Source organism: Euprymna scolopes, chromosome 31, assembly GCF_053919585.1.
Source record: "Euprymna scolopes isolate OS-2025 chromosome 31, ASM5391958v1, whole genome shotgun sequence".
Lineage (NCBI taxonomy): Eukaryota > Metazoa > Mollusca > Cephalopoda > Sepiida > Sepiolidae > Euprymna > Euprymna scolopes.
The window spans coordinates 67078669-67102346 of NC_136512.1; the positions used below are offsets into that span (position 1 = coordinate 67078669).

At 37.6% G+C, this 23678-nt stretch overlaps 2 protein-coding genes across 3 annotated transcripts in view; one reads left to right on the forward strand and one right to left on the reverse strand.

The window, feature by feature from the left end:
* The window catches only part of LOC145255790 (serine/arginine-rich splicing factor 6-like), a 563981-nt gene that overhangs the window by 222271 nt on the left and 318032 nt on the right, over positions 1-23678 (forward strand). The window lies entirely within an intron of this gene.
* Positions 1-23678, reverse strand: part of LOC145255784 (F-box only protein 21-like) — an 83449-nt gene that overhangs the window by 55319 nt on the left and 4452 nt on the right. The window contains exon 1 of one of the 2 annotated variants that reach the window (XM_080114455.1): positions 11655-12292. The exons of the other annotated variant lie outside the window; for it this stretch is intronic. Coding sequence (XP_079970581.1) covers positions 11655-11824 — 170 coding nt within the window. The 5' untranslated portion in view covers positions 11825-12292. Of the gene's footprint in view, positions 1-11654; positions 12293-23678 lie in introns of those variants that run through there. 2 annotated transcript variants of the gene reach the window in all.

Genomic DNA, 23678 nt, shown 5'->3' on the forward strand with positions numbered 1-23678 from the left:
ACAATGCTGCCAAGACTAAACTGGTTTCCTTCAATAATTACAAGAAACCTTCTCTGCCACCAATAGCAATGGCCAGTGACTCCCTGTCTGAGAGTACATCTTTCAAACTGCTTGGCCTAACGTTCACAGGAAACATGAGTTGGAACAATTATATTGAAAACATTGCCAGGGCCGCTGCAAAGAAGGTAGGCTCTCTCTACTGTGCTAAAAAGCTACTGACACCTGAAAGTATCCTGTACCTCTATAAGGCCACCATTCGCCCATGTATGGAGTATTGCTGTCACATTTGGGCTGGTGCATCTGCTGCTAGTCTCTTGCTCCTAGACAAGGTTCATAAGAGAATAGCCAATCTGATAGGCCGTGAACTGGCATCTAAGCTTCAGCCTCTGTCCCATCGATGAAACGTTGCCTCCCTCTGCCGGTTCTACAAGTATTTTAATGGTGAATGTTCTGACGAACTGCAGACACTTGTGCCCCCACAACGTAGACACCCTCGACAAACCCGAACAGGCAGCTAAATCCCACCCCCACACAGTAGAGATCCCTAGATATTAATTTATTTTTATTTCGGACTATTATTCTCATCTTTATTAGTTGTTGTTTTTGATCTTTTATTGGTTTTGTTTATTCACAACGTTTCGGCCAACTATTCTTCTGGCTTTCGTCAGGTGGTAACCGCGACGGATCGGAACTTCAAATCTCCTAACTGCATTCTCAACCATCACTGCCATCCGTAGTTGGTGTCGTCTCACCACATTTTGGCCAATTAACCTCTGGCACGCTTTGGGTGGGATTGAAACCGCTATCTTCAGACAATGTTCATCTGGAACTGTAGAGATTTTTTTTTTTTTTTTTTTTTACAAAGGCATCACCACATTATCAAGGCCAAGAGGCCACTCAAGGATAAGGGTTAAAGAGTATACAGTAGAAATTGGACAATATAGTAATAGAGATTGAATCTCTATAGTTCCAGATGAAAAAAAAAAAAAAAAAAAAGCATTCAGAATCGTGGTGACTATGTAGAAAAATAAATTTTGGAGCACAAAAGGTTGCATGTTTTAATAATACCACTCCCATTTGCATAGCTATTCAACTTTCTGAATTAAAAAAAAAAAAAAAAAAATAGAATAGGAGGTTTTACTTTTGGATCACCTCTCTTATTAAAATTAAAACTTCTCTCTTTCCCTGGTTTTCCCCTCCTTCCTTCAAACTGTTTCTTTTTTCTCAATCTAGTACATTCCCCTCTCGGAATATACATACACATAGAAATAAGTATGCAGAATAACTCCTTGTTTTTTTTTTTTTACTTGGGAGTCACCACTTATCAAATCCTGAAGGCCATTCGAGGATAAGGGTTAATGAATGTAATGGCTAATTGTATAAATTGGGTAGAATTTAATTAGTTATAGGGATGGCTCAACAAGAACTTATTTACATTGGATTTGAAATATTCAACCAAGAAGTGTATTATATTCAACCAAGAAGTGTATTATATTCAACCAGAAGCAGGCCAGCGGAACAGTGTTCTACAGATGGGAAGTTCTGGGAAAGAATCTTTGTCCATGGAATCTGCGTTTAGACTTAGGGACAGATAGTGTGAGAAATTCTGCTGAAATAAGCAGGCTCTTCATTGGTTGGTTTGTCTGCCCACGATTTTGTTTGAACCATTCAGATTGCTTGTTATTACTAATTGCCGAGGGTACTCTTGGAGCCAACTTTATCCTTTCAAATCACCAGATTCAACAAAGGAACAGGTTGAAACGGATGTTCGAATTCTCACTCGAGGCTTGTAGCCTCAAATCACTTTGAGATGTTTTAATGTCCTAATGTGGGACGAAATGTTATTATCATTTGCAAACACCAATGCCCTTATGTTGGGCAAATTATTATCGCACATTGTTGTGCTCTGTGAATCAATTAACTTTCATCATTACAATATGTCTGTCAGAGATAAAATTATGGTTTACAGTTTGACTTGTCATTCGTCCGATATTTGGACAGTTATCTACAGTGGACTCCTCAAGGTTACCGGATTTGCAGTATCCATCTTGGAAGATATCACTCAACTCTTCAACCTGTTACAGCGTTCTTCAGCAAAGTTTTGTACCCAGCTTTTCTCGAAGATGAACTATTACCCTCTTTGGGGTGTTACCAGCCCATTATAGCAGCTAGCTGAAGATGACGCGTCTTTTGCAACTTGGGTCTTTTTGCTTTAATAAAATTTGCATTGAAGTTTAAAAGGTGAGCCTGTTGTAATTTCTGAATGGTTTTCTTTCATTCTGCCAGGGAAAAAACTTTGTGAGAGAAATTCTCACAATAGGAAGTGGAGGAAATCATATATAGTAGTTGTAGCTAGTCGAGTGTTTTTTTTTTTGAGTTCGGCAAGCAGAGGGTCATAGATTGGAGTTCAGTCGAGCACTTGCCATGAAAATAGCGATAGAACAGAGACAGGCTTGCAACATCTATTTTGTGGGAAAGAGGTTGAAGGGAAGAGAAAAAGGCATCACCTAGTAGGTTTCGAAGCCGGTTTTGAACTCTATCAAGGCAGATCACGAAAATCAAAGATAATTTAAACTTTTGTTGTTTTTTTTTGTTGTTTAAATGCAGAATGAAAAAAAGAATTATCTTCAATCCTCATATGGCTAAAAGTGGAATTTATTTTATACAAAGAGCACTCAGCCTTGTCCGATTGTAAAATATGCTTAAATATATTTTAATTCATGCAGATTTTGTATTTATGTCTCAGTATTTACCTCATATTTTGCTTTATCTAAACTGCAAGAGGGACAATTTTTTTATTTATTAAGTTATTTCCAAAACTTTCCAATTTTCCTAAAAATTATGGCACTTCTGCATGACAGTGACATAGAACTGACGACAAACGTTGCTAGTCGGAGGGTCGATAATTTTTCCTTTCTTAAAAGTTCGTTCAAACTAAAATTATATTTTGATATATTTTTATACAATTTTTCTGTAAAAAAAAAAAAAATAATTCTTAAACCTTTATAAATGTTTCATATTTTTTAAAATTCTATTTTGCTACATTTTTATACAACCTTACCATAAAAAAAAAGAATTCTAAAAAGAATCTATAAATGTTTCGTGTTTTTATATTTATTATTTTATCTTCAGTTATGAATCACTCATTGAAAAAAAAATTATATTAATACATTAAAATTATATTTTGATACATTTTTTATACAAAAAAACACAGGAATATTTTGCACCCAATCCGCCACCTTTTTCTTCACTTGAAGTCAAATCCAATATGGGGGCCCAATTCTACTGAAAAGGGGTTCAAATGCCCCAAAACTTAATGATAATGCTGGTTACCAGCATAAGTTTTGCAAATTATGCAAACTAGCAGACCATGCCGTAAGGGACTGCACTAAGTATACCTCTTACGATTCAAGGGTATCGCAAGCTAAAGAGCTCAAATTATGTATTAGATGTCGGGGGGGGGGCATTTGGAACAAGAAGGCAAAGGGAAAAAAGGATTTCCTTACCCCTGTACTACTTGCGAATTGAAAACTCACTTTTCAACAATGTGCCCCCAAACTTCAAAATCCTTTGTCGGAAAGACTTCCTTTACTGATGGCGAAAACTGCGTATTCCCAGTAATCAGAGTGTCCTTGAAGGCTAAGGGCACCCCAGTTGGTTTTCATTGTATTTTGGATACTGAGAGCCAAAAATCATTTTTTTCTCAAGCTATTTTGCAGGAAATGAGAGCTATGGAAGAATTAGTACCTAGGCCAGTTACCATGCCTGTAAATACGATTATTGGTACGAGACCTATGACCCTCCAGGAGCTCGACGTCTACATCAAATTAAGTAATCAAAAACCTTTTCCTTTTGCTGCTCTGTTCTCGGACAGCCTTAACTTGAAATTTCAAGTAGACAGGTTCGACAAAATCATGTCCAACATAACGGAAGCTGGCTTTTGTCTCTGCCATGGATACAGAGATCTAAATGACAAGGAGCTACATGGCCTTGTCGGACTAGATTTAATTCAACACATACAAAATTTCTGTATGGTTGAATGTATTGATGGCACCGCGTGGAAGATGTCCAATAGGATTATTCCTTTCAGAGATGGGCGTAATTTTTTGAAGCCTGAAATAATTAAAACTTACAATGAGTTGTCTCCCTTTGAGCAAGTTTGCAATTCGTTACCTGCTTGTTCCACATATTTGGTGGATAGTGTGTTGAATCCTATTCCGTCGTATTCGGACTTTTTGAGTCCCATTTTTTAAGAATCTTCCGTTGAACGCGGTATAGAGCAATTTCTTCCTTTGGATTCCGTAGATATCGATGAAAAGGCTAAACTTTCTTCATATGATAAAGCAAAGATAGAGGATTTTAAGAAAACCGTCTGTTAAAAGATGGAAATTATTATATCGATCTACCATGGGATTACGATAAGTTGGCTTAGCTAGATTCCAATTATGTACCTTCTCTGAGAATTATGCAGAGAGTGCCAGTCTCTTTGGAGAAGCAGGGATTGTATGATAAATATCTACAAGTGTTCGATGATTATGAAAAATTGGGCATCATTGAACCTTTCTCTGTTACTCCTGGTGAGTACGTCAAATATTGTTGGATTCACCACAGACTCGTTTTTAAAGAGGGTCTTGGATTTACTACTAAAATCCGCCCAGTCTTTAATTGTTCCTTAAAAAAGAAGGGGAGAGTTTCTATTAATGATGCAGCTTATGTTGGTGTGAATTTAACGGTGCAGCCACTTGTTTTGTTATTAGCCTTTAGAAAAAATAATTACGTCCTCTTGGGAGACCTCCGCAAAACATTCTTGCAAATTCGCCTGCACACTGAGCAAAACAAAAACAGATTTTGTTTTTTCGTCCAAATTAAGGAGAAATTGTGTACATATAGGTACAATTCTATTATTTTCGGCTTCAATGCCAGCCCCTTCATCTTGAATTACATTCTCAAGCTTCATGCTGAGAGATATGCCTCTGATGAGTTTTCATCTATAATGGCATCCAACTTTTATGTCGACAATTTGGTCACCACTGGACAAGACAATGAATCTCTCCTTGAAGTGTATAATACTGTGCGCAAAAGATTAAAGGAGGCAGGATTTGATCTTCAGTCCTGTAATTCCAACTGCACTGACTTGCAGAAACAAATGATAGAGGATGAATCTATCACTTCTCTTCCTTCCTTTGAAAAAGTCCTAGGGTACTGTTATTCCCCTAGCCTAGACACAATCAGATTGAGTCCTGTTGTGGTAGATGACAAAGCCAACACGAAACGTGTGATCCTTTTCCAAATTTCTAGCCTTTACAATCCCTTGTCATTACTACTTCCAGTTACTATACAAGGCAAAGTACTTGTCAGCCAACTATGGAAAGACAAACTTTCATGGGATCAAGAAATTCCTGAAACCTTCACTGCCTCTTGGCAAACCCTAGCCAAAGAATTGAACAAGCTAGATGATATAGAGTTCCCCCGACGTGTATTAGTGGATGACTACCCGATGCAGCTTATATGCTTTTGTGATGCATCTAAGCTCGCTTATGGGTTTTCTCTATATGTAAGACAAGGGTCAGAATGTTATTTGCCAAGGCGAAAGTGGTTCCTATTAAAAGGAAGACCCTTCCTACCTTGGAACTTTGGCCATTTATCTGGCCTTTAAAGTAGTGCCTAATGTACTGAAAGCATTGGGAACTATCAATGTTAATTCCTTCTTTCTTGTGTCTGATACTCAAGAAGCCTTATCTTGGGTCTTAAAATGGGAAAGGAACTAAAAACAACATCTTTGTAGACAACAGTGTGATGGACATAAAAAAATGCTGGGTGAATTTAATCTAGAGTTCCAAGTTCTCCCTCGGTTCAAATATGTTCCTTCGTCCGAAAACCCAGCAGACTTATTAACTAGAGGGCTTACTACCTCTAAGTTTGAACAACTATTAAAATTTTGGGTACATGGCCCCAACTGGTTGAATCAACTGGCAATTGACTGGCCAGTGTCTCCTTTACCTTGCCTTAATGACGTGAACGAAAAGGTCATTTCGTGTATGTTCTCCGATGGTCTTAGCACTGATGAGAACTACTTACCAATAAATATCGGCAATTATTCTTCGCTGACCAAAGTAATTAATGCCCTGGAGAAGATATTGAGGTTCTGTGATAAGTTAAAACACCGAAACACAAATACCAATCACAGAGCTAAACTACTACTCTTTTCTTATATGCAAGAGGAAGAATATCCATTTGAATTGGAATACTTGCGCCATCCCTCTAATAAAGCTGTTCCTCCAAGAGTATCTGCTCTTGGTTTGTTCCTTGATAAGGACGGTCTGATGCGAACAAGAGGTCGTATTCAGAATTCTGACATCCACCTCTTTGATGTCAAATTCCCTATGCATCTGGGGAAAAATCATCATTTGGCTGAATTGCTTATCAAAGAGGCACACCTAAATTGTTGCCATCTAGGAACCAACTCAACTCTTGCAAAGTTGAGATTATCTGGGTTTTGGATCCCTCAAGGGAGGCAATCAGTGAAGAAAATTCTTCGCAATTGTATTATTTGTAAAAAAGTCAATTCGATGCCTCCCTCAGGTTCTCAACTGCCCAATCATCGGGCTAACTTTATTCATCTTTTTCAACAGGTAGCTGTTGACTTTACCGGTCATTTTTTGGTAAAGCAGAATGACGAAGACGTGAAAATATACATCTTATTATTCACCTGTATGAGCTTGCGTGCTGTGCATCTGGAACTTTTACCAGATATTAGCACCACTTCCTTCATATTGGCATTTTTCAGATTCACCAACCAGTTTGGGGTTCTTACGCATGTTTACTCGGACAATGCGAAGACCTTCTTGGCATCCGGTATCTTGTTATTTGAAGTATTTGTTTGATGAATTCAAAGAGAATTTCCGATCAACTACGATTAGTCATCTCACCATCCCTCTTTATTCAGCTTGGCGTGAACTGCATGCGAGAGAATGATTAAGACGCTCAAACAATGTTTGAAAAAGTTATTAGGTCGAAAGAAGGTCTGCTACTTCGAATTTTTTACCATTATTTCCAATGTAGAAAAGGCGATCAACAATCAACCACTCATCTACATAGCAGCTTCCGAAGGAGGTCTCGATATTTTAACACCCAATCAATTTCTACAAACCGGGTATAGTCCTCGTTTGTTGATAAGCAGTCATGGATTGGACGAATTGTGCCCTGATCCCCCCCAGTCGAGCAAAACTTCTGCAGTCTCTAAAATTGAGACATCAATATATCGAGAGATTCCGGAAGATATGGCACAATGATTATTTGTTGTCCTTGTGTGAGGTTGATGCCAATATGGTGGGCGATAGACCTCTGAAGGTGTCAGTGGGAGAAATCATTTTGATTAAAGCACCAAATAAAACCAGATCCTTTTGGAGTCTAGGCAAAATGCTCAGACTCATCAGTGGGACTGATGGTAGAGTTCGTTTGGCCTGTGTGCTGAGAGATGGTTGCGAACAGGTCCACTCCCTAAAACATCTGTTTCCCCTAGAACTAAAGGACACCTCTGTGCCATCTTCTACAGAATTCGTAGAGGAGTGAAGAAAAAGGTGGTGGATTGGGTGCAAAATATTCCTGTTTTTTAGCGTTCAATGGCGCTGCCTGTAAAAAATTTATAATGTCAAAGAAATTAGTCATAATAGATAAAAACGTAGGAAAACTTTCCTTCGTTCTGGACATTAGTTCCCTTCTAACGCTGATAGGGAACTTACGGAACGATATATGGGCAATAATAATACCCGAAATGGAACTCTCTGTAAAGAAGTCGGTTCCAAAGAACTTATCTAGCTCGGACAAATCCATTTTAACCTGTTCAACACAGGTCTTGAGTGCTTCTAAATTCGAGATGAGCACTGTCGGAGACATTATCTCCTCCAATATACGATCCTTGATGGGGACGGATTCAGGTATTTCTCCCGCAAACAATTCAAGGCTATGATGTATGATGTAACTATCGGAGGTGACATCCAAACTGGAGATCAAGTCATAAGCTTTCCCCTTCAATTTGGACTTAAGTAGAAGTAACTTGTCTGCTTCTCCCACATTGGAGGTGCAGAAATCAAACCTCTGTAGAAAAGTTCTAAATTCGAACTTATCGCCTGAAGGTGATCCACTGAAACTGGGACATTCTAAGTCCATCCGTAAAGGCAGAGGAGCGGAGGGTTTCTTGACCACATGATTGGCTTTCAACAGAGGCAGCTCTTCTCTTATTTTGGATGAAAACTGCTCCGCCTCAAGACATATCTTCCTTCTCTCCTTGTGAGGGGATTTTAACACCAAGTTCTGAAATCCATCTCTCCACGTCTGCCACTCTCGAATGAATTGAAGACGGTGAGGCATTATCCTTCAACCATTCTACTGTGTTCGATATTCAACATTTCTTGGCTTCAATTTTAGCTCATATTGAAGAAGGGGATGAACACTAAACAACGACGAATGAGACCAGTCGTAAAAGAACAGATAGAAAATAGCCTTCTAGAGGCGAAATCCCGTCAACAACACCTTTCTTCTGTCCAACCTGTTCCGTCGCAAATGACAGATCAGCTCCCATGGTGTGCTGTGATGCCTGTGACAATTGGTATCTTTACGGCTGTGTTGGGGTGAGTACAAGATACCTTGAGAGAATGGAGTTGTCGAATTGTTCGGAAAACTAAAAATTTAACCTTCTCTTTCCTCAACCTCAGTTGTTGCCATTAAACTTACATTAAAATATAATTCTTAAAATTATTAATATTGGCAACCTAGAAAAAGTAAAGTGTTTATTAAACTAACTCGTCACATACAGATAACTCATAATTACCTTAAAAAAAAGATGCTAAACCCATAACAGTTTGTTAGGTCCTTGCAACTGATTATTAAGTGACAGATTAATTGTAATTAGTATTAGAAAAAAGTAATAGATACCTATTCCTTTTTCTTTCTTCCCTTGGCAGTGTGTTGGAAATTGTACACGGGAAGGCGAGCATTATTGGTTGAGACGCTGAATGCCATGTTTCCTTTTCAGCTTTTTGATTGGACCTCTAGGAAACTTCCTGCGCGCAGTTTATAAAACTTTAAGACATTTTCGCTCTCTTTGAAAAAAACCCTGCTAGAGACAAGATGCTAAATTAAGTATCTCACTAAAAGGGACTGCCTCAAGGTAAACCATGCTTGGAGCTCCATTTTCCCTTTTTTTTCCTTTAACCAAGAATTTATTCCTATTGTGATAGGAATTTTTTTTAGACGAATATCATCTTCCGTTAGAACTAAAATAGTTTGGCTCCGTTAATAGAGTTTTATTCTTCCAGATACCATAAATATCTGATTTCTGCTCCCTTATACTAGCTTCTCCAAAGAGAAGCAATTTAACACTTCAAAAAAAAAAAAATTATCAGACTCTCAGAGATGCAAGAAATGGGCATATTTTTCGCAATCCTACCAAAGAAGACTGAAATTCATCACCTCAGGCTTGCTTTATTCCGTTTGTCCTTTTTTTGCACTCTTCCGAGTTCTAAAGTGTGTGAGGAAATTCTCACAAAAAATTATGATAAATCGGCTATCAAAACTATGTCCCCCCCTATAAAATAAATATGTATTAAATACGTTTGAAGCCAAAACAATGAATTATTACAAAATAAACAGATACTTATTTTGTTTGAAATTTATACTGAAATTTATAAATATATTTTGAAGATACACTTCATCATCAGCATGTCTTTCTTTTTTTTTTTTTTGGCATGTTGTTGGAGCAAAAAGAAAGAATACTGATGAAGTGTATCTTCGAAGTATATTTATAAATTTCAAACAAAATAAATATCTGGGTTTTTTTGTTTTTTTTTTACACAGACATCACCACATTATCAAGGCCAAGAGGTCACTCAAGGATAAGGATTAAAGAGTGTACAGTAGAAATTGGACAATATAGTAACCATTAGTAATGAAAACTCGACTATAAAGTTAACTTATATGGAACGGCTCATCAAGAACTTGTTTACGTTAGACTTGAAGACAACCATATTGTAGTCAGCCGGAAAGCAGGAAAACGGAAGACAATTCCACAGGCATGCAGTTCTAAGAAAGAAGCTTTGTTCATGGAATCTACATTTAAGTTTAGGCACAGATAAAGAGTGGGGGAATTATTGATAGTGTTTTCAGCTAGACGAGTGTTTCTTGTGAAAGTTTGGCGAGGAGAGACCATAGACTGAAGCTCAGTCGAACACTTTCCATGAAAATAACGATACATCAGAGACAAACTTGCAACATCTCTTCTGTGAGATAGAGGTTGCAGGGAAGAGAAAAGGACATCTCCTACGAGGCTACGAAGTCTATTTTGAACTCTATCAAGGCAGGACAAGTCCTTTCTAGCAGCTCCTGCCTAGATGTGGCAACAGTATTCCATCCTTGGACGTACCTGGCTCTTATATAGATAGAGAATTGCATCAGCAGTGAGATATCTACTGGATCGATAGAAAGATCCCACCATTTTTCCAGCGGCATTAGCAACAGATTTGATGTACGTGTTCCATTTAAGATCAGGAGTAATTGTCAAGCCCAGAAGCTTGTCAAAACTTGAGGCCTCCTGAAGACGAGAGCCATTAATTTCAATTGATGCCAGATGTGGATCAGAATATTGATGATGTAAAGATAGAAGCTTGGTTTTAGATGCATTAAAAGTAACCAGCCACTCCTTTCCCCATTGTACTACGTGCTCCAGATCAGAGGAGAGAGAATCTGAGAGAACTTGGTCGTTTACTATCTGTTTATTTTGTAATAATGGGTTGTTTTGGCTACAAACGTATCTAATATGTATTTATTTTATTCAAACTCAACCAGCGCCTCTATCAAGGAACACAACCTCTAATATGTCCCCCTACCTTTATTCGGCCATTTTTGCCCGTACGAGTACTATTGTTTTTGCTTAAAACAACATATTTTAAAAAACCGATCTGTCGACCATCTTAACAAGAACCCTTACACCTTTCTCTGTACAAACATTGTAATTCATAACGAATTATTTATATTTATAAAAGGGAGTCACCCCTTATCAAGGCCCGAAGGCCACTCAAGGATAAAAGTTAATGAATGTAAGGTGGTAGTGTAGTTAGTAATCATTAATAGTGTAGACTGGTTAGAATTTGGATTATCTAAGGGGACGGCTCAAAAAAAAAAAAAAAAAAATGTTTACATTGGGCTACCATATTGTAATCGGCCGGAAAGCAGGTCAGTGTAAAACAGTATATTCCACAGGCGGGCAGTTCTAGAAAAGAAGCTTTGTTCATGGAATCTGCGTTTAGATTTAGGTACATATAGAGTAGATGAAATTATAGTGGTTGTAGCTAGTCGAGTGTTTTTTTTTTTGTTTTTTTGTGTAAATTTGGCAAGAGGGGCCATAGATTGGAGCTCAGACAAGCTAAGCTAAGCTCTTATCATGAAAATAACGATAGAGCAGAGACAGGCTCGCATTTCGCAACGTCTATGTGGGGAAACAGGTTGCAAGGAAAAGAAAAAGGTATCACCTACTAAATTTTAAGCCTGTTTTGAACTTTATTAAGGCAAGGAATTGTTCAGCTTTTTGTTTATTTACTTCATGCATTATTTTTTTTTTCTTCGTGTAATAAATAAATAAAAAAAAAATGCACACACACCTTTGCTTGTATTTGTATCTCCAGATCTTGTCGGTGTAACAGATTTCCCTCATTCTTTGGCATGTGATCGACAGACGACAGATGTCGACATGAGATAATTGTTCGCAGCATAATATTTGTACAACCAACTCTACTGGTAGATAAGGCAACAACTTAACTTCCTCGGCCATCTTCTAAACAGAGTGAAACACGCACGAAAAATAAAAAAAAAAAGAACAGACCCTTCCTGCAATGGTGACCTCGAAATATTTTAAGATGCCAATAATAATAACAAATAAATGATAACTTCAGCCTTCAACTTGACACATTTCCGTAACACCGAATGGTAGTTACATTTTATGGTTTAAAATTCAAGACAAAAAATGGGTTATTTTTTAACATTTCAACTCTGTAGTAGATGATAAACGTTTCGGTTCACATCTAAACGGTGTAAGGCCAAAATAATGCGCTCCATTATTTTTGCCCGTCAAAACAATGCGCTCTTCTTTGTACCCGGTTCGATATTTTTCTTTTTAGTTTTACTTTAGTTTTAGCTACATTATATTTCTGAAGAAATCGCACCAACCGTAGAATTTAAAAAGAAATTCTATAAGCGATATAGCTGTACAAACTTACAATTTAGCAAAAGTTGAAAAGTGGGCGTGGCTTATACGGACTATAAATAAATTTATCATATTTGGTTATTGGTTTCCATTCAAATTTGATTGTGTTTGAAATATAATAGTCTAACGTTAATTAAAACAAGTGAAGCATGCATGGTCCCCAGTGAATGCACTGTGAACGAGTCATAAAAAAATGACTAAGTTCAGCCCCCCCCCCATTTAGGCCCAAAAGTCCCTAGGGGACGTCAAATCCTGGTGAAAATGGAGAAACGGTGCAGGTTTAAGCCTTTATGTAAATATGTTAAATATGCAAAAAAAAAAAATAAATAAATAAATAAAATAAGTTCATCATTTGCCCCTCACCCCCTCCATTTAGCCGTAAAGTCCCCAAAACCTTAACATATTTAATGCAAAACTGCTAAATAGACACACACATAAAATTTTGGACAAATATGGTAAAATAGTCCCAAAAATGGAGTGTTTTTATTAGTCCTAAAAGAGCCCTTGGGGCACACCCAAGAATTATCAGGAAGTATAGACAAACAAAATTATATAGAAATTAGTTTGTTACAACTTTTCAGAAAGTTTTATAAAAATCCAAGGCATCAATTTTTATTTTTGATAAGCACAAAAGTGTCAATTTTAGTTATTTTAACCTGAAAGGTACCCCTAGTTAGGCAAAATCTGTTCTGTTTCTTTTTTACTCATATCATGTTTGTGCAAAATTATAAAAAAATTCCAAGGTGTAGTTATTGAGTGCAGACAGACGAACAGATTGTTCGAACATGTTTTCCCACACATATACACACCTACATGTACGCACGCACATGCGCGCACACACGCACACACGCATATACACATCCTCATACACACCCGAGCTGTGACGTCACTTCCTTTTAAGTGAAAACCAGACATGCGCACCCAGAACACTAACTCCAGTATAAAAGTCAACAAAACCTATTACTTCCCTTTTTCGTCTGGATCTGCATTTGACCTGTTGAGTCGACGAACCGACCGCGTGTTCTAACGTCACTCTATCTCCCCTTCGCTTTGGCCCATCGACACAGACATGTGCGCGACGCTCTACTGAGTTTAACCCTTTCTTTCTACAGGCTTGCTTGCCACTTCCACGTGCGTAGTCGTCAACGGCTGAATGAACACATGTACACCGAAGACTTTCATTTCTCAACAGAAAATAAACGACATGTTTATTTTATTCCCGCATTTGAGTTCTTTGTTTTCTTCATTCAATTCGTTTCATTATTTTTTCTTGTAGCGAGTTAGGGTATTTTATATCCTGGTCCGCGACAAGATGAACGGACAAGAGTGACCAAAAAGTCTATTTTTACTTTTAAATAATAAAATAAAAACTATTGACAGCGGATAAAAACACATAAATCCATTGAAATTTGAAATTTAAAAAAATGAATTATAAAAATTTATTGAAAAAAAGGAGTAACAGTTTTCTGAAATTATTTCAAAATAAAATTAAAGTTATATTAAAGTTTTTAGATACTGAATTTCTTTTTTCTTTTCTTTTTCTTAAAAAATACTTACTTTTTGTAGGGAAAAGAGGTATTGACTGGTCTTCAAATTTATAGCTTGAAACTTGTTGAGGACTAGGATATATGTATCCTAATCCCGTTACAAAAGAAAATAATGAAACGAATGGAATGAAGGAAACAAAAACTCAATTGCTGGATAAGATAAACGTGTCATTTATTCACTGTTGAAAGAATGAATGTTTTAGATATAACACGTGTTCATGTCCGCGTTCGGGTGTAACCATCGTTTGTTGCTGGACTGGTAGTATAGAAGGAAAAAAGAAATGTGTATTCATCTCACATTCGGGGCACTATCGTTTGTTCGTGCGTGGGAAGAGTGAGTAATCTAAAGGAAATTGGAATGATAGTCCAGTGTATACACAAAGACAAAGATAGAGGGTTGACATCAATTAAACTGCATGCCATGTTAGCAGTCAGCTACACGAAGGTATTCTCAGGGACAAGTTGTATATATAGAGAGAGAAAGAGTGAGAATGTCAATCCAGTTCATGGAGAGAGAAAGTGTATAAAGTGTACATACTGTCTGTTAGCTTTTTGCTCCACATACAGGACGGGGACGTAACGTGCGCAGCCGCACGCCTCCCGAAAAGGAGGCGGCTGGTTCGCCGAACCTCTCAGCTCAAGAGCTGGTCCGAAAAAAGGACTGGAAACAGCTTGTCTCTTGCTTTTATAGTTGTTTCCAGTGGTCTTTTGCGCATGTGTGGATTTCCTTTGAAAAGGAAGTGACGTTGTCCATGTGGGCGCACGTATGCGTACGTTAGCATGTGTGTGTATACACGGGAATGTGAGTGTATGTACGCGAACGTGAATATATATGCGTGTGTGGACGTGCGCGTGTATGTTTGCGTGCGTGTATGTATATGACAAGTAATATGGCTTGAGATGTGAATGCGTGTTTTTGTGTGAGACTAGAAAAGGCTCGCGCAAACTCCTTTCCCTAACACAAAAAAAAAGCAGTAAATAGCAACTACTTGGAAATAAATACAAACTGCACCAACCCCTCCATACGGCTGGAACAAATCTCCGGCAGGAACATTTTCATAGCAATCACCATTTTCAATGCCCATGTGTATGAAGAACATGCAATCAATCAACATCATAATGTGACCACCTACGGACATGGAACAAAGGAACTATATTAGGTTTCACGCAGAGATACAGTAAACTGGCTGGAACGTTCGAGAACATCACTATATAAATATTTGCCACGAAAAATCAAATCAGTTTTCCCTTCAAACTCTCAACCACAGCACGTGCTGAAGGGAACTCTGTCCTTGAGACGTTAAATCACTGCATGACTTTGCGTGCATTATGCACATGAACCATAATTCTCATCATGGAAAGTTACCACATCGAATGGGAATTTAATTCTCCTTTTCAAACAATTTTATTTCAAACTACTGTTCTTATGTGATGAATACAAACGCATGCTTTCACTTTCACAGACTGTTTTTCTCAGAAAATAATCACATTGATTCAAAACCACGCGTGACGCTCTGGACATAAAAATCAGTCATTTCAAACCTCGTGTTACTCTCACAAAATCCGCACCTTATAATTCCTGCATTAAAAACACTCCACACAAGAAAACACTTATGTTGGAGCAATTTAAACCAATAAATAAACTTAAAACTAATAAGTAATTGAAACTAATAAGTAAACAAATATTGTTTATTTCACGTTAATTCAGTGATCGTTCTTTGTCAAGTGTCGTTATTTTCAAGAGTTACTTCTATATTTTTATTCTTATTTATGTGAGGACAAGCCTTGGTAAAAACCTTCTATTAATCAGCGATCTCATTAAATTTGCCTTTAATGGTCCCTTGGATACCCTACTACTTTCGACTTCAAGAGATTTCTGCATCTGCAACTTTGATCCTAAAAATTGGTAGATCCCGGTTATGAATTTGTGAACGCTGACTCACACCCTTACAATTTAGTGACTCATTGGTAATTCTGCTGTTAGTCCTACAAAACATTTAAAATAATAATTTTTATTTAACCAGAAAGGGTTTATTTTTTGTGTGTGAGATATGCGCAAGTTACAGTCCTTCTTGAATGTTCAGTATCCCCACCATGAGCATGAAATTAAAAAGATTGAGATCAATTAATAACGTGGAGAAAAGTGTGTTTTAATAAGACAAAAGTTCAGAATCATCATTCAAGTGGAAAAAGAATGTTTGCATAATTGTAAAGGTATTGCTGGAAGTCTTTAGTGACTGTGGAAGTTATTATTGCCAGCATCATTTTATGAAGAAAATCCTGCGAATGAAAAATAGCCGGTCATTAAATGTTAGGATGAGACTTCTTTTCTTTTCTTCATTTTTACATCCCTCTCTATGTTTTGTTTTTCCTCCTCCTCTTCTACGTCATGTGATCCCGTTCTCCTCACTGATTGGGCAAGCCTCTTTTTGCGCACCAAGTCTCCCACAAGGTGCATTTTTGAGCAGAAATATTCAGTTGATCTTCACACGTTGTGGAGAAAGGGTTAAATGTGTCAAGGTTAACCGATGTGTTCAATTGAGGTCTCGGACAACGAAAAGAGACTTAATGATTTGTGAACATTAAAATAGTTGAAAGGAAATATCAGAAATTGAAAAATGAAATTTCCCCCAGAAAGACCAGAGCCATGAAAAGAAAAGAATCCTATCTGAAACAAAAACAAAAATTTTTAACAAAAAGATTAAATTTAAAAAAAAATGCATAAAAATTATCTATATAATTAGTTCTGAGATATTTCAACACCATCTTGTTATGTTTTTCACAAGCGTCTTTTTATTCTACTACACTCAGTATGCAACATTTATCTCTGTGGCATTTTCTGTAATGATCTACAAGGATAATACACGTTTTATATCTACCCTATTTATGTGTATAATTTTCAACTTTAGCCTTTTTTAAATATGATAAATAGAAAGAGCACCCCCCCCCAAAAAAATAGCTAAATATGAACTTTTATGTTTGTATTCGAATAGGTATATGTTTTCTGGCTATTTTTGCTACGGCTCACATTTAGTCGGATTTGGGAGTTTTTATCACATTTTGACAAATGATGAAAATGCATTTTTTCGAAACCTAAAGTGTCATAGTTGACAAAATATTCATTTTATTACTTCCAAAAAAACATATACTTCCTTGTGGTATAGTCTTAATGTGGTATTTGAAATACCGTGCTGATACGACTATTGTTCTTGGTTTTATGGGGGGTTCAAAATATGGGCTTTGGGCCATTTTCATATTATCCAGTACGATTTGTTCAAGATGACTTGCATGTTTCAGGTAGGGATTATTGCAGAAGTATGAAGTTATGCCATCAGCATTTGCATCCTCAATTATTCTGATGCACATTGAATAAGACTGTTGGTTTTCAGCTGCTATATTTCATTATTTTACAAAATATGGCATTCTGTTAGAATTCAAAATGGCTGAAAAAATGACAAAGTCCAGCATGTGTAAAAAAATTAAACAAAAACCTGTTAAAATTCAACGGTGTGAGATATTTTGATGAAATAAAAATTCTTAGATTCCTTAATTCATGTAGATTCAGAATATGTAATCAAAATACAACTAACATTAATTTAAAATTGTCGTCTGTTATACCTACCATAAGGGAAAATTACCAAAGGACTATTTATCTAGTGACTGCGCTTACGAAAATACTCCCAAGGAAGAACTATAGGTGATGAAGCTAATGGACCTAATGGAGAATGGGCAAGTTTAAAATGAGGAGATGAAGATTTGTTTCTAAAAGAACTCAGACTTATAAAGGGAAATAATAGTCTTTCTATAAATGATTTCTACAAACTGTGAAATGCTTTCAGTAAGTGAATCTCTCTCTCTCTCTCTCTCTCTCTCTCTCTCTCTCTCTCTCTCTCTCTCTCTCTCTCTCTTGACTGTTACTATATAAGAAATTTGCTTGTAAGCCAGATGGACAACATTTGGCAACCGGTCGATTACAGACCTTTCTCTATTAGAACTTTCTCCTTAATCAAAATAATTTGTTTCAAGTTTCTTTTTATTTTCCTTTTCTTTTCTCCCATGAATGTTTCTTTCTTATCTAAGTTGCAGGTATCAAGCTGTGAAAAATTACCTTACATAGGACATAATGAATAATATTTTCTTCGCACCTTGCTCTACAGACTTTCATCATGCATTATAGCACTTTTTTCTTCAATTCAATCCATGCAGCACCGATTCCAGTCTGCCGCTCCAGCTCACTCCATTCTTCCTGTGCATATCATCACTCAACCCTTCTTTTAGAGTGAAATTTGCGTTTACTTCTGGCAGTCTTGTAACTCCCTTCCCTTGTCTTGTCCTTTAGTCCTCACATTCTACGAGCGATATTTGCTTATTTCATTAAAGGTGGAATAATTGCTGCTTTTTTGGTTGGAATGAATCCAGCTAACACTTATTGTTGGCTAATTTTTAAGCTTGAACTAATAATTTGAGCTCCTTATTTTAGGTGGCTTCATGCCACATCCAGACCGATTTCCATAAAAACAATCCTTTTAGTTTTGAGAAATATATATATATATATATATATATATATATATATATATATATATATATATATATATATATATATAGGAAAATAAAAAGTTTTAGATATCTGTAGTAGCAGGAGCAGATATACTCACGGCTTAAGATTTTGAATATGTTTGCTTTATAATATCATTGCTGATTGGTTGTAGCAGTCAACTTCCTTTCTGGCTTGTCCAATCAGAGACCACCACTCAGATGAGTTTATAAAAGGTTAAATACACAGCAATTCTCCCTCTTTTCTTCCCAGCTCTCACTGACAGCACACTTCTCTGTTGGGGGTGTGACTTCGAGCAGGACCAAAGAGCTCAGGCGGGCGACAAAACAAACAAGCCAACATAGCTACCGCTGTACATGGACTTCAATGCAGTACAAACAACTCTCCTTCTTCCATGATACTGTCTAATTTTTCATCTACATCCATACATATTAACTCTTTTCATACAAACCTACTAACAGATTTTATTAAATGTTAGTATGAGACTTATGTCTTCATTTCTACATATCTCCTTCTAGCCTGCAACACCTGCTCCAGCTCCTCTCCAACCCACCTCTCTAGTTCCTGCTTTGGTTCCTTTCTACAACATCTGCTCCAGCTCCTACCAGACTGCCTCTTCAGTATTTACTCCAGTTTCTTCCTACCTGCCTTTCCAGTTCCTACACCAGCTTCTTTTGCAACCCCTGTCTCTCCAGCTCCTTTTCTAGTACCCATCGACATCCCGCCTTTCCAGTACCTAATAATGCCCTAAACTTTCTTGTTCCTGTCGACCCAACTCTTGGCCACAGACCAAATCTACCTATTTGGGACATATTGTTACACATCGGGATGTTCACATCAAACTCTGTGTGATATCATCCCATGACAGACTGGAGTTGAACAGGAACAGGATTTATTCTACTTCAAAAACATTGTGAGTGCTCATCTACAATAGACCACCTTTGTGAGCCAGGACACTGGAAGGTTGTATATGCTGGCTCCCAATTTACTAGACCAATTATATGCACCAATCAAAGGGGAAGCTTTAGCCAGAAAGTTTAGTTTGAAAAGCTGCAAAATGTTTGTTATGGGCTTCTCCCACCTGATATTCACTCTTGACCACAAACCCCTTGTGCCAATATTCAATGATCATGATTTAGATTAAAAATCTCAGGACATTAGACATCAGAGAGCAGACCCTGATGTACAAATTCAGGGCCATGTCAATACCAGGTAACACTAATGGTGGGGCAAATGCTATGTCCCGTATCCCTGCACCTGTCACCAAAGTCACAGCAGCTGAATCAGACAACATCGAAGAAGTATTGCAAGCTGGAATAGAATCCCGGTACAACCAGAAAACATCACCCATCAAAATGGCACACACACAACAAGAGGCTAAGGTAGATCACCAATATCTAAGTCTCATGGATATGATAGAAAATGGGTTTCCTGAACACAAAGATTATCTCGACCTAAACATTAAAGTTCCGGAATGTGCAGAACGATTTATATACGGTTCAGTCCTTAGTATTCAAGGAAAGGCGCACATTAATCCAAAAAAACTATGCTGTGTACTCATTGACCAGCTTCATATTCGCAACCAAGGGGTCAATAGCATGAGCAGCAATGCTAGAAAACGTTTTTTGTGGCCTGATATGAGTGCACAATTGCAAGAAAGACGTAATCAATGCAAATATTGCTACAACATTGCTCCATCAAACCATAAAGAACCCACACTCGCACTTGTCCATCCAGATTACCCCTTCTAGCCAACAGTCACAGATATCTTCAACATGGCTGGATGAAAATATATATCTTGACAGAAATAACTTCAATGCATCAGGATGCCAGAGTCTCCACAGTATGCAATATTTTACTCAGGTACTTTGTGAATTATGGTGTCCCGGAGGAAATTGCTTGTGATGGTAGACCCCTATAAAACTCCAATGTCAAGCATATGAAGAGGATACTCACTACAAACATTAACCCCAGTTGTTCACTGAATACAGACGAAGTGGCAAAAGCACTTCTGCTACATCGCAACACACAACCACCTGACATAGGTGCATCACCAGCAGAACTTCTGTTTGCTCGTCCTTTGAATGACCACTTACCAAACCCCACAAAATTCTGCCGCGAATCAGTGAAACTCACTGACATGCGTGAGAGGGCCATCAACCAGCGGTTCATCAACAACACCAAATACACTGAGAACAGGCAACAGATTGACCCATTAAGTGTTGAAAAACACGTGTCCATTCAAAAACAACACGGACACAAATTCCTGCTGACAGACAACACTGGCACAGTTGTTGAGACCCTCCCCCACGGACAGTACTTTATATTAGTTGATGGCAGCAGAAGAATCACACTCTGAAAATGCTGCTACCTTCAGAGAATAAACACAGATGCCTGCAACCTGGCCCATGACGACACCTTAACAGACACGTTACCAAATAACATGATGGATAACCATGCCCCGCAATTGCTTGTCCTACCCAAGCCAATACACCTAGTAAGTCAACACCCCAAACACAAATAACACCAACACCGCCTACCATACCAAGAATATAAATAGAGAACAAACATCTGCAAACGACAGAGATAGTACGAAACAAAGGACTAGAGGTAAGGTCTCGACTCGTCTGTAAAAAATGACTGCCCTCTAAATTTAAGCACTTCCATCTAGGATGACATTTTTTTTTCTTTCTTCCAAAAATGAGAAAAAATAAATAAATAAAATAAAATAAAGATATATGTTAACATAATACCCTTGATATAAATGCCCTACCTTGGCACTGGGGTAACTCTTCCAGACAGAGGTTAACTGTCATAGCAACATAAAGGCACTTATGTGTGCCGTAAGTTAATATCAAAATATAGTGTCTTGTTGCATTCCTGCATATATAATATTTCATATCTTAATTATATGGTAAAAAACACTGCCTATGGAATGTGAGAACTAAAGGAAAAAAAAGGGATAAATGTGAGTTAAATATGAGCCTGCCAAAAGCAAAGTTTCACTTTCTACTCTTCATTTAAGTTTCAGAATAAAGTCAATGGGAGATAATCCTATTATTTTTATATGATCTCCCAATTAATCCTAATATCAGATAATCCTTATGCAATATAAAAGGGTTTATAATAAGCTGAGGAAAATATTAAAACAAATTAAATTAGCAACATATAATTTAATCCATAAATAAGGTGTACATTCATAAAACAATAGAAAATCTACCTACACTCCAATGATACCAACAAGGTAACAAAACTTTTTGACAACCTCACGTTCTATAACAGACACTAGGGGAAAAACGAATGTACACATATCCAACATAATAGATGAAACCTTTTAGAAGTCTGAAGTGGAATGGGGATGTTTGAAGTGCCTAAAATAAGTTTCCAGACATTTTTTTGTATGAGCACTTTTATTGATAGTACAGACAACACGCAATGCAACATACAAATATCTGTGCGTGACGTCTCCAAGCTAATCAAGAATCTTGATTCCAGTAAAGCAACTGGCCCTGACAGTATTTCAATTATAGTGTTGAAAAAGCATCGACCAGAATTTGCCCCCGTACTTACAAGACTGTTTAAGCATTGTCTTAAGGAGAAGTGGTTCCCAACACCCTGGAAAACCTCATCAGTATGCCCTGTATTTAAGAATTCAGGTGATAAGTCATCTCCCTCTCAGTACAGGCCAATAAGTCTCCTGTGTGTCATGAGTAAGCTGCTGGAATCCATATTAAATAGAGAAATAGTCAACCACCTCAGCAGAAATAACCTTCTTAGTGACGTATGGTTTCCATTCTGCTATGTGCCAACGGTTATATCTCATAGGATTAGTGAATCTCTTGACAAAGGCTTCCTTTCTAGGGCAATTCTATTGACATATCAAAGGCCTTGGATAAGGTATGGCATAAGGGCCTACTTCACAAGATTTCCAGCTATGGTATAACTGGAAATGTTTTCTCAATTATTAAATCATTTCTCTCTGATAGGCTCATAAGAGTAGTGGTTGATAGGCAGAAATCAGAAGCCCACAGTATTAATGCTGGAGTTCCTCAAGGGTCCATCTTCTCTTCCTGATCTACATCAATGATCTCCCTAAACACATGCTTAAATCATTCGTTGACATCTATGCTGATGACACGACCATCTACAGCAACACATCAAAGGCTGTAAATGACAAAGCTCTCTCTGATTCTCTCTCCTCTGATCTCGACAAGTGGTTCAGTGGGGGAAGACGTGGCTGGTTACCTTTAATGCATTTAAAACCAAACTCCTATCTTTACATCATCAACGCTCTGATCCCCATCTGGCATCAATTGAAATGGATGGCTCTCGTCTAGGAGAAGCCCATGTTTTGACAAGCTTCTGGGCTTGACCTTCACTCCTGATCTGAAATGGAACACATACATCAAGTCTGTTGCCAAGGTTGCTGGGAAGATGGTGGGATCTTTCTACAGCTCCAGAAGATATCTCATTACTGATGCAATTCTTTATCTGTATAAAAACCAAGTATGTCCAAGGATGGAGTACTGCTGCCACATCTGGGCAGGAGCTGCTAAAAACAGCCTATCCTGCCTTGACAGAGTACAAAATAGACTTCGTGGCTTAGTGGGGGATGCCCTTTTCTCTTCCCTGCAACCTCTCTCCCACAGAAGAGATGTTGTGAGCCTGTCTTTGTTTTATCGTTATTTCCATGGTAAGTACTCATCTGAGCTCCAATCTCTGGTTCCCCCCCTCACCAGTCTTTCACAATAAACACCTGTCTAGCTGAAACCACTGTCATTAATTTTCCCCACTCTTTATCTGTGCCTAAATCAAAGCGTAGATTCCGTGAGCAAAGCTTCTTTCTTAGAAGTGCATGACTGTGGAACTCTCTTCTGTTTGCCTGTTTCCCACCTGACTACAACTTGGATGTCTTCAAGTCCAACATAAACAAATTCCTGATGAACCGCCCCCCCTTAAGTAAGACACTTTATCAAATCTCCAATACTAACGATTACTATGATACTATCCTATTGATTACTGTACACGCAATAACCCTTATCCCCGAATGGCTTCTGGGCCTTGATAAGTGGTGACCTCCATCTAAAAAAACAAAAAAACATACATGAAATTCTAGTTCCCTTCAAAGTAACCTTCTCTGGCTTCAATGCACATATTGTACCATTCCAATAACTTCTGGAAGGCCCCATAGGAGTCTTCTTATGTGAGCATATCAATGACCCTCATCACAGCCTCTTTCATCTCCTCAATTGTCTCATAATGACAACATCTAAGATTTTTTTTTGAGCTTAGGGAATAACCAAAGTTAACAGAAAGCAAT